The sequence below is a fragment of the Drosophila persimilis genome, unplaced genomic scaffold, assembly GCF_003286085.1.
Source record: "Drosophila persimilis strain 14011-0111.01,24,50 unplaced genomic scaffold, DperRS2 tig00000520-arrow-pilon, whole genome shotgun sequence".
In the NCBI taxonomy this organism is placed as follows: domain Eukaryota; kingdom Metazoa; phylum Arthropoda; class Insecta; order Diptera; family Drosophilidae; genus Drosophila; species Drosophila persimilis.
Genome location: NW_020825317.1, coordinates 3,371,515 through 3,383,955, shown reverse-complemented (window position 1 = coordinate 3,383,955; position 12,441 = coordinate 3,371,515). Strand labels below are relative to the sequence as shown.

Genomic DNA, 12,441 nt, shown 5'->3' with positions numbered 1-12,441 from the left:
TAAATTAAAGATCTGATCCCAAAGTTCCCAAAGATCCCAAAACCATTTTCAAGAACTTTTCTGGATTTCCGTGAGCCCCCGAAGTAGAATACCCCTCTTCCGACCACGGTATTTTCCAAATAACATTTTGAGTTCCAACTAAATTCAGTTCGTCCAAAACGTTGGGCATTGCGTTTATAAATATTGAGACCCGAGAGTGGCATCTACGGATGCATTTTCTGGTATGCCACAATGCCCACAACAAGCTCTGACATGGACAGCGCAATAAATTTTCTGTTTGCGGAGCGCTTTTTGGGTGTTTTCTTGGAGAAAAGAAAAACAAACCACAAGGAAATGTGGTGCCAATGTGTATTGAAAAAATATCAATTAGTTAACCACTATTTTCCATGTGCAATATATGGATTATTAAGAGATACACAATTTAGAGTTGAAACCCAAAAATATGACAGCATTTTGCCACTTCTTTGCGTCTTCAAGGGTGTCTCTAATTATGCATTATTATACAAAGGATTAAATCTTTGAACTTTTATATCAATTGCAGTAATTTGTCCATTAGATGTAACATTAAAATGTATTCAGTAATAGGAATTATGCGTTAAATCGGATAAAAGGTACAGCTAACACTATACAAAAAGGGACATTTTGCCAGCAAAGGACGGATCACTTGTAACGTTTTTCAAGAGAGAATAGACTCTTGCATGTGGCAGCTTAACAAAATTGGAATATACACCGAAACTTAATTGAGTTTAATCTAACATCAATGGATTGAAAACTGCTCTAATTTTTCCAATGAAACATAAACATAAACAGTCACTTTAAATGGAAGAATTTTCAAAAATTTGAAACACTTATTGGACACTTAAAGAATAAGCGAACATTTTTCAATGCTTCTGCAGTGGCATCTTTGATATATGGCTTAAAAACTATTACGATTATTCCATTGTAACTGCACCAAAGCTACCCTTATAATTTTCGTAATTAGTACCAAACAAGAACAGGCGGGGGCGACCATAAAGAATGGCCGGCATTTACCAAAGGCAAAAACCATAAATGTGAAAACACATTTGAATATTTTCGTGCAAGTTTGGGCAAACATTTCTGTTAATCCGCTGGTAAATAAGTGCGTGTTTTTATCTCTGAAATTGTAATTGGCATTTAAACTGATTAAACAGTCCCTGGGCCATTGGGATAATGGAACACTCACCCAACTATGGCCTTTGGCGGATGGCTGTCCGGCCTTCGGCGTTCGGCTGTTGTCTTCTTTTGTTGCTCGATGGTTTTTAATATATGTATTCAACTGTTCAAGTTTTTATGGTTTATTAGATTGGAACTATTTTGTTGCTTATTTATTTTGTGGATTTTAATATTTTTGAAACACTTGCGAACACAACAACAAAAATAATCAACAATTGACAATATTTCGCTGCACTTTGATAAACATTTACCAAACACACAATATTTTGTTTTAAATAACCACAAATAACGGCTTTGTCTCACTGCACTGCTTGTGCACTGTTTGTACACTGCTTGACGCTTCTTCTGCCTTCGTAGCGTGCGCCACGAGTGCCGAAGCCGTTATGACAGAATCTTGCGAGCATCTGAGCAACTTATCCTTTCCCACGGCACCCGATGGCGGTACCGCACCCGAACGCGGCCTGGCCACCATCCGACGCAGTGCACGAACAAGTGCGAAATCATCTCCGTCTCTGTCTGCCGTTTTGGCCGTACTGTGGCGTGTTTCGTGTTCGTGCTCGTGCTCGTGTGCGGGTGCAACTGAAGGCATTTAACGGCCAAAGCGATAGCTTAGCTGCACGCTCTCTCCCGCTCTCCCGCTCTACCACTCTGCCATGCTCTCTTCCGCACTGTCCACTGTCTTTTTTGGACACCACTATGACCTCTCCCTTACACTGCTTGCGTTGTAAGTTGTACCATTTGTTTGCCTTGTTGCTTACTGTTTACTGTTGTTCGGCGGGGTAGGCAGGCGGCCGAGGTATAAAAGTGAAAATAAATTCCCGTTACTACTAACACAGATCCATGCACATGCACGCACAAACAAACTGTCGTGCGTGTTCGTCGAAATAGAAATGAGTGCCAAAATCCAAAAATACCCTTTAAGATCTATCGATATTATGGGAGCAAATCGAAGCTTGCCATGCGCGGATCCAAGACATACTGAGGTGCGCTGCCGCATTACTCTTAAATGTATATAGATATAGGGAAGAATAACTCCGTGGTTATATGTGCATATGTATATTTATATATATTTGAAGTTCACATAAGGCATCGTCGATTAGACAAGGAATGACCATCTGGGGCTAAAAAATACAGGCTACCCATTGAAGTTTGGGGTGAAGAACCTTTTAAGGGGTATTTCAGAATCTAATTTTAAGTCAATATTTCAGTAAAAAATTCACTCGAGTGCTGAATACTCCTTGAAGACTTATTTGTCTTATTTGATATTCTGATTTCGACATTTATCTACAAGTTCAACTCCATTTCAAAGGCCCTTAAGTATAGGCAACATTCAGCGGCTAGGATGAAAGCACCCCAACAGCATATACCCTTCGCTTACATTGCACTATGCTACCTCTCGGGTACTCTATACACTGGAACAGCGTATTGCACTTTCTGCCGTACTCCAATCCAATGAGTAGCATACACATATTCATGATCAACATAAACAGCTGTCTATGTTTCAGACAGTTTGTGCTCTTTGTGCAGGAAGTATGTGTATTTGAAACCAGTGGGTTTCTTTAGGCCTTATATCGTAGTTTAAAATATTTAAAGGTGAGCATTGGATTACCATATCAAATACGTGTTATCGTAAGAACTATCGAATGGCCTAACTAAGCCTTAAGGCTTTGCTTGTTGTTTGGACATTCAGTTGGTAGACAATCCCAGTGTAGTGGGGTGCCATCAATCTGTCTCAGGTCTTGGGGCAAACATCCATCTACTGGGGGCCTGCTCCCGATTCTTCTGCCGTCCATTTTGCTGATGTCAATGCGCGCGCACGTTCGCTGAATTATATTCCCACTACTTACTTTCAACGCTGATTCGGATCTGCTGCTTGCCGCAGCACGTGACTGACGCCGGCGCTGCATCCCCAAGCTCTCCGACCCAGACCCAGACCCAGACCCAGACAGTGGCTGCAATACTCTATATATAGGCCCACACTTAATTTCCTATGTGCGGCACACGAGCATACGAGCATACGAGTATTTTGGGCCGCTTCAATCTGCCTGTCAAAGGCACACGGGGATATGTGCCCACGTCAATGTGTGGCAATGTGGCAAGAACAGCGGCGGCACAGTTGCAGCATCCCCAAGAGTTACACCAGAGACCGACGTCAGTGCCCTTAACATTGGCCTAGTCACGTTTCCTCTCCTCGCATCTCGTGACGTGTGGCATGGCATGGCATGGCGAGGCGGGGCGTCTCCTATTCGTACTCATCGTTCGATTCATTTCATTTCGATTCGTCCCGTTGCACTCACATTCCCTCACATTTCGTTATTGCCTTTTGTTCATTTGGCTGCCCTGTGAACAGGAAATGCCTTACGGTATATCCGGACTTGGGGCTCCTATACTTATTAAGTCGTTTACAGAGTATCACTGTGGTCTGAAGCTGCGTCTACTCAAGCATTTGCCACTTGCTTTTCCATTTCAGCGCTGGCCTAATGAAAGGAAAAACAAGTAAAAGACGGTTGCAAATCGCGAAACCGAAGCACCATATACCCTATATAGCAGTCGTCAGCATTAGGATGGAGTAGTCCGATTCCAATATCCACTTTCTCATACCCTATAGATTCTACAGATCTTCAGAAATATGAATATTTCGTCATTTTTTTTGGAAAAAAGTGGAAACCAAATTCTTTTCCCACCACAACTAGTCTAAGGATACTACGCATATTACAGTTTTCTATCCCCGCCCCCCGTTGGAAGTGTATTCAAATTGGAAGAAAAAAGTGTGCCACCATCGGCCTGCAGTGTTTAATTACGAGTATAGTCACTGACGGAACGACTGCCTGCGCCGTCGGGCGCACTGGAACCACTCTCTGAATGTAATGCGGTCAAATGTGGGGCTTCTGCACGGCACGCTCATAAATCAAATGCTGAGCACCATCATGGATGCTCCCCTCCTGGATCTTGGTGTTTGTTTTGGCAGAAATCAGAAAGCAGGAAGGAAAGTCAGAAGTCCAAGAGTTACGAGAGCTTCGAGAGGCCGCAATAGGTAACGAAAATAGTTCGAGAAAGATGCAAAATCAGAGGGAACACAGTAGGAACAATAGAAAGACAAGCACCTTTCTGATTTCATAATATTTTCAGGAATGGATACAGTATTTTAGATAGCTGTTAACACTCACTGAGATACTCTTCAATACTCAACGAAGCCAAAGCCAAAGACTCTTCTTGGCGACTTTTAAACAACAAGTTGAATCAGTTGGTTGTCCGCTTAGGTGATCGTTTACTGTAGTGCCCGAGACTGACATAGAACCCGACCCTGAACCATGGCTTTACTCTACTATCTATCACCGACTTATACCCGGCTTATCTGGGGCACTGATGCAAATATTATTTACAGATTTGTTTAATTATTTTCCCCGTTGGGTTTATTTGCACGCCCGACGACTTCGGCGGGGGGACACGTCTGGGGACTTGGGGGCCTAGGGGCCCGAGGCTATGCTGAGATCAGGCGTCGCTGAGTGGCGGAATGGAACTGAAATTGAAATGAGAGACGACTGCAGGCGATGCCCATCCCAAAAGTAAAGGCCACGCCGGCGGAATGCCGCAATGAGAAGCATGAGAAGCAAGTGCACTGGGAGAATATGATATACATTATCAAGCAGAGAAATCATCCAATGGATCTATCCTTGATGGTACGAATCTATATTAACATACTCATCTTGTATCCCATTTTTCTCGGTGTATAAAATAAAAGTCAGCGCAAGACGAGAGATTTCTACACCCACAACAACTAAGAACATACAACAATAAACACAGAGTGAAAGAAAATAAAACGCAACACGAGAAAGCAACCAAAAGATGCAACTGCAACAAGATGTTGGCATGGAGCAGGAGAGTATATGGGGAATACGTCAACAAATATCTAGATACATTTGCATCTTGCAGGTACTTTTTGCGCACTTATATGTTAAGATACTTTTCCTTTGTTGTAGAAAATTACGTCATCTGTACTTACCTGTTTGTCCGATGTTACCGATTACTGTATTAACCGCGAGTTCCTTATCGCGCAATCATCTTTTTAATGGAATTGATGGATTAGAAGGAAAGATTAGAACAAGGGATCTTCTGATATGATCATAAATACGCGAACTTTCATTAGTTTCAATCCATTCATGATTATGTACACCTTTTCAGAAACCTTTTATTAAAAGACAGCTCGAGAACTAATCTTCATCTATCTGTTGCTTCTTCTAGTTGCAATAACAGATTTCTTCCTTTATTTTCAACGGACATTGTCTAGACTATCTTCAAGCTGATTCAAAGCGCAGCAAAATGGTTCCGCACTGAAAGATACTCGCATAAGATATTTTAAAGGAAAAACAAAGTTGAACGAAATTAACCTCAAAGTCGGACAAGCTGCCGACTAATTGAGTCGGTGGCAGGTGGCATTTGACATTTGGCGATGGATTACCGTCATTCCGTTGTGAAATTCACTTATAGTGAATGTTCTCCCCAGATACCCAGGCATTTCCAGGGTGCGAGAGGGAGATGAAACAAAAGGCAGCGCATCTGGCGACATCTCATACCCGCTCCTCGCTCCACCTGCTTCGCCGTCCGTTTAGTTGAATGGAAATCTAAAGCAACTAAAGCGTTGAATAACCCTAGAGAGGGGTATGCTGCCTTTTAAGTCCGTAGCCTAACAGTGAAGGAGCAACACCTTTGGATCCGCTGAAACCACTCATCAAAGCACTTTTTCCCCTCGTCTGAAACGAGTGTTTTGGGGGCTTACCCTTATGGTACGTCATGGTATGTCATATGCCAATATTGCAATAGCCAATTCCGCACAGTATCCATTTTTTCCGGTACAAGATACCTTTTTGGACGGCACTCACGAGATTCGTTCTGCAGCGAAGGAATTCGTTTAACCAGTTTTTCGCAGTAGCAAGGCATGGGCTTGATCTAAGTTGATCTAATGTTTCATGTGCTAATTCTCTCTCCCAACGATGAACTTTTCGTTTATCGTTAAAGTTCTAAGAATGGAAGTGCAGGTGCCAATTTTGAGCTGGTCATACTAAAAATAGCCGGGACTACGGAGGTAAAAGGCAGCTCACGTAAGATAGACTACATATCTATATACCCAAACTATGTTTACATATATATATATATCTTTGTAGCTTCTGTGCCAAAAAGTCTATTAAAGATATCATATCATGGCATTCAGAAAATTCCATCTGGGAAATACATGGAAAAATGGTACGGAAAATACAACTCAAAAAGTTTGATTTATGTTTAAATAATTTTTGTGAAAACCAAAATTTAATTTTGAGAGCATTCATAACCTACTATTTTCATAATAAATTGAGTTTTTCTTCATGCATTTTCTAGGGTATTTGTAGTTTCGGCTTGTCATTTCGTTCCTGCTAGTGTTTTTGCTGCTGTTTTGAGTGGAGCGAAACGCTTGCGTGCATTTTAATAATCAGAATCTTTCGCCATTCTGTGTCGTCCTCAGCATCATCGCCGTGAAAGGCGGCTGCAGCAACTGCGGCACAAACCCAGCATGACACTCCCGCTCTACTTACCTCACTCCCTTCTGTACTCGAATTCTTTCTCTCTCTTTCTCTCTCATTTTTGTAAGTACTTTCCATTTTAGTGAGCGCATACGATTAGGCATTGCGATTTATTTCGATTCCGTGCACTGATTTTAATGCAGTTCTTAATTTTACAGCGCCCCTTTTTTTTGTTGTGGCATCCTATGAGTCCTGGGGATAACGTTTTGCTGCATTTCATTTTTGAATTCCGGTGCTGCAATTTCCGCTCTCCGTTCCATTCAAATCAGTGAAGAGAATGGATAGGGGGGAACACTATAAAGGTGAAGTAGAGGGAACCAATAAGCGAAATAGAGAGAAAAACTTCCTGTGCAAATGAACCGTTAAATTGACTGTCAGAGGAGAGGTCCTTGATCCACAGCTGCTGCCGCTCCGGAAAACTACTTCGAGTGGCAAGGCAAGAGCACCTTTAGGATTGAAGTGATTTCTTTGGCTTGTGGAAAATTCTCGAAAACAAGGGGAGAATTGTTCATGAAAATTCTGTTGCCGTCATCTTGATACGAGTAAAAGATACACAGCAAAAAGCTGCGTTTGCTGCGGATACATGCAGGGCTCTTATTCGAACTTCAATGTTCGTTGGGAAGCGTTTCTGTGGGATTCATTCAAGGCTCTAGCTCTTAAGTAGACATCCGATCCAGTCGACAATTCCATGGTGAAATCTTTCTATATGCAGGGCTTATACACGACTTTGACTTTCATGGACCTATTTTCTGTAGAGGGTATGCATAGAGCCTGATAATGATGTTGGCTCCATTTGCAGAGCAGGGTATGCCCGGGAATGCCGGGCAACTCAATTCGCTTTCATATGTTTTCGGTATACACTTTTAACGGCTGTTGGCTGTGCCGCCGCTGCTGCCTCGCGTTTGGCAACAGAATTTGTTTGGATTAAAACAAAGCCGGAACGAACCCCGAAAAAATCGCATTTTTATGACCCTGTTGCTTCAGCTTCTGTTTCTTTAGGTCTTCATCTGCTTCTGTTTTGTTTAGATTTACAGCGAAACATTTATTAGCCCGACAGTAAGCAGAATATTTTTGTACCGCTCTCATACCTCCCATGGAAGGGTATACGAATGTTCCCAAGTGGTTTGCCCATCCATGGAGTGACCCTTGTCATATTCTATATATTACTCCTTCAGATCACATCCAGCACATACTGGTAATACTCTCATCAATCGAAATGGAGCTTTTTAGATTAAGTCTTTAATGAAGAAAAGTTCGAGACCTATAAAATAGCTTGAGATCCTAAACTGTTTTCTTAGATGTTTTGACATCCATCCAAATCGAAATTTTTTGGATACAAATTGTACTGAAACATTTGTTGAAAACAGGAGTACAGAGTTGTAACGTCATAAGCTGAGGCATATTACAATATTCCGATTATTTACCATTTCAGATAATGAGATTCTCATCACCTTCCTTTAGAATTTGCCTGTGAAAGCTTTCTTGTCTGGCAATGGGATGGAGTGAGCTGTTCGGCATAGATAGGGTATCCACAGTGCGACGCCCCAAAAGTGAGCTTTCGTGCTTTTATATCGTTCCTCGTTTGGCGCCCAAATGGTTGACAAGTACCACAGCAGAAGTTAGAGCAGAAGTAAAAGAGAGAGAAAATAAGAGTCAATAATGGGAAGAGTAAGAGAGAGCGAAACAGCGACAGAGAGAGAGAGAGAGAGACAACGAGAGACATCGGGCACAGGTGCCCCCAAGCTCGAAAATCTATTTGCCTTTTGATTGCCTTTTAATTACCTGAGCAGCAAATAAACATAAACACAACAAAATGTTGGTGAAAAAATAGAGGAAATCTCCATTTAGCCGGCCCAAAAAAGACCGAGTACCATGCGAGCATTACGAGTATTTTTTGCATAAAACAAAAAGGGAAACAGAACCACCCATGAATTGGTGAGAGCAACAGCTCTCCTTATGGTGCTGTCGTTGGGAGTTTGTGATACCCTATAAAAGGGGGTCGTTTTTCTGTGACGGGTACTTTAACTTCAGCGAAAAAATACGCGAATCCAGGCCAGAGAGTGTCCCAAACAAAGAGATTCTATCTGCCTTTATCGATAGAAAATTGAAATCTCAGGGCCAGTGAGCGGAGAGCATAGCAACTCATTTCGAATTATGATATTGAATGTTGAAGGAGATCTCTAACTGCTTGAAATTCCTGTCGCAGAGTATCGCAACTTCGTCATATACGAAAATGGCGCCGCGGCGCCTTGAAATCTATTTTCGTTTTTGCCATTAATGAAACATGGAAATCAGCTCCAGTCCGTTCGGCCTTTGATGATTAATAACCCACCGTCAGCTGTTGTCTTTGAATGTTTATTATGGGCTTGGATATTATAAAACAGCAAATGGCGAAAGTGCAAAATTTGTGGGCCATGGGTCCGGAGCGGCGCTAAGTCATCAAAGCCATTTGGATTGAGAAGAACTGAGTGCATCGGATGGGTTTTATAAGATTACCTTCAGATAAACATAAAAAGTTAGAAACCTTTAAAAATTCTTCTACTAGGTACAACAAGTACCAATGGTGCCACCCAAGTCGAGGCTTGTTAGGCACGATTCACAGGGAGAGACGCACCAGCTAGGCAGACCAACCGACGGGCGATACCGCATTACGCGCTGTACTTTAATCTTCCCACCAGACACCAGAAAGACCCTCAGCAATCCCTGAAGAACTCTTTTCTTTCGGATATTAGAAATGATGGACAACGATGCTGATGATTGTAGCGTGGGGCTTCATTGAAGTTGGAGCTGAAGCCTTCTTTCAACTGAAGGAGGGACGACAGTCGTCGAATGATTGAACTCTAGGTTTTGAAAGCAAAGAACACTTTATTACATAATTATAAAAAGCAACATTCGCTATCATTATCGGTTTGAGCCATGTGGCAGCGCTCAACTTGTTTGATGGGCATAAGAGGGCTAACTTGAAGGAAGATTGCAGGATAGCTGCGTTTTCAAAGGACAGACATTGGTATGTCTATCTACCGTTTACAGGATATACGCAACTGGTGTCATGCGGCAGCGCCCCACGGTCGCGTGTTTCCCTCGAGAAGTTCAGGCACTTTTCCATAGTTGATCATGGAACTGAAAGCAGAGCATCACGGGCTGACGAAGGATTCAGTTACGTGAAAGTCTAACACACAGAAAACAGAAAATGCAGTGGCAGCCAAACAAGTGGCAGGTTAACAAGTTGCAACACAAGTTGCATGTTGCCAAACAGCAGCCAACAAAATCACCTTTGGCTTGGCCACACAAAAACTTTCCACCCAGCGATTGACAATCAATTCTCCATTCGACATGCCCCAAATTGTTGTGCAATTGTTGTCCAAAGTTATTTCTTGTCGCCTTTTGTCGTCTTTTGTCGCCTGTTTATTTGGGGGGAAAGGACTGACAGACAGAAGACAGCAGGACAGACTCTATTCTTCGTTGCCAAAGTGTTTGCTAATTGTTTGGGAAGACCTTTTCGTCAGCTTTTAGCTTAATTAAAGCCAGAAACTTGCCTTGGCTTTGTGTCTGCATTTAGTCCACTCCCCTCCCCTCCACTCTCCGCATTAATATGTCACATTTTGCAGGTACTTTTGAGGCATTTGAAATTTCATTACATTTCGTATTAATTAAATTAAAGAGCCTTGATTAGGGGGCGGGGCACAGCAAAGTTGTCCCAATGGACAATTTCCACAATGATTTGTAGATAACCCACAAAATCGCATTAATTTTACAGACGCGGGGTTTTATTGAGGGTCAAAGAAATTCCCCTAAAAATAGGATTGGCTTTGTGCTTGAAAGCTTTTAATTCCTCTTTCAGATTGATTGAATGTCCCATATAATATTCTAAGGAATTTCCATGGTTATTGCATCGTTGATCGTTTTTTTAAATCTCACACTCTTGTGCTTCACTTACTTTCGAAATAACAGCCAGAAAAGCTACCAGTTTGATTCCCGTTCCCCCGCAAAAGATGTCCGTGGTAGGTGCAACTTGCATTCAGCCATCGGCAGCGTCCATTTTCCATCGAGTTCTGTAGAATTCCTCTGCCAAATTCTCACCCTCCAGCACCCCAAAAACCAGAACTAGAACCCTTTGGGGCACTGCTGCCATCTCTCATCTCTCTGCTTCGTGGCTTGCGGCGTTTTTTCTTGCCCCATATATTCACACTTTTCGTTGCTCACTTGCCGGGGCTTCCGTTTCCGTTTGCGTTTCTGTGGTGTTTCTATGCTTAATATTTACATCAGCATGCCACCTAAACCTTCACCGCCACCTCGACCACGGCTTTCCTTCCAGTGAAGTGGTATACTCTACTTGCCACACGGTAAAAGCAAAATGCTTTTCCTGCAGCATATTGCGCTGCGCTCGCCTCTTTATTCGTAATTGGAAACTAATTGTGTTTTTGCATTATTCAAAACCCCTCACATAAATGTATACCCATTTATACCCGCCTTGATGGCTAAAGCTCGTTCTATTTATGGACTGGACTGCACTGCAGCCTTGAAACGGATTAAACGTATGAATACATGTGGCATGCAACAGGACAAATTAATCAGGAACTATAGACTTAGTAGGTTAGTAGGAGTTTTAAAGCAACGGCAACATATTATCTCATTGTTTTCGACTAAAACATTAACATTAAGCACAATTTATTATGTTATTATACCCGATACTCGAAGAGAGTATAGGGGTGTATTAGATTTGTGCGGCAAATGGATGTGTGTAACGCCCAGAAGGAATCGTTTCCGACCTCATAAAGTATACATCTTGATCAGCATCAGTAGCCGAGTCGATTGAGCCATGTCTGTCTGTTAGTCCATCTGTCCGTCCTTATGAGCGCCTAGTGCTCAGAGACTATAAGAGCTAGTGCAACGAAATTTTGTGTCCAGACTCCTGTGATATCATACTGAATCAAGTTTTTTCCAAAATTGTTCCACAGGTACACCCTCTGTGGCATCCACAACTTTGAAGATTCGGGAAAACAAAAAATACAATACCATAGAGAATGACCATATCTTCTAGATTCCAGAATCTAAATCCGATCGGATTTCAGTGGCTACGTAGCGTGGTGACTGAGTATCGGGTATAAGTGTAGAGTCGCGGCCGTAGCAACGACCCACAATGTTTCCCCTCTTTTTTTTTGGTGCAGGAATTTTAGTAAGACAATGGACGGAATGAAGTTTCAGTCCTGAATTAATAATGAGTCGATGCACAATTACATGACTATCATTGATCTAATTTTTCATTGAATCAATCAAAGCTTCTTTCTCAGAAGGCTGCAGCTTGTTGCATAAGCAACCAAGAGGGACACTCTGGTTCCATATTTGGTTATGCATGGACTAAGCTTTTTGCATAAAGACAATGGTATCAAATATCATATCACATCAGCCACTCAACAGCCCCATGATGCATTTCTTGACCGCCAAAAAGCTTAACGAAAAAAACTGTGCTTCCGTGTGCGCTGAGCTTTCGTTGACTTGGCTGAAAGCTTTCCTGTACTGTGGTGCGTGTACTGTGGGCGCTGGCTCTCAAACTGTGACAGCTTTCGGCCAGATGAAGCAAATGGCTTTTGGCGTCGGATGCTGTGGTGGATTTCTGTGCGGCGGCTTTAACATTCCAACACCAATTGGAAGGCTGCACTGCTGCTTGGAATCTGTTGTCAGCGTTTCTCCT

General features: G+C 42.3%; 1 protein-coding gene across 4 annotated transcripts in view; it reads right to left on the bottom strand.

Moving 5' to 3' along the window:
• The window catches only part of LOC6596868 (PDF receptor), a 36,928-nt gene extending 32,093 nt beyond the window's left edge, over positions 1-4,835 (bottom strand). The window contains exon 1 of one of the 4 annotated variants that reach the window (XM_026990056.1): positions 4,578-4,835. Coding sequence is in view for 1 of the 4 variants with exons in the window: in XM_026990052.1 (XP_026845853.1) it covers positions 1,033-1,064 (32 nt within the window). In the remaining 3 variants the exon portion in view is untranslated. The other 3 variants (XM_026990054.1, XM_026990053.1, XM_026990052.1) reach the window with 3 other exon arrangements.
• Between the last annotated feature and the right edge of the window lie 7,606 nt (positions 4,836-12,441).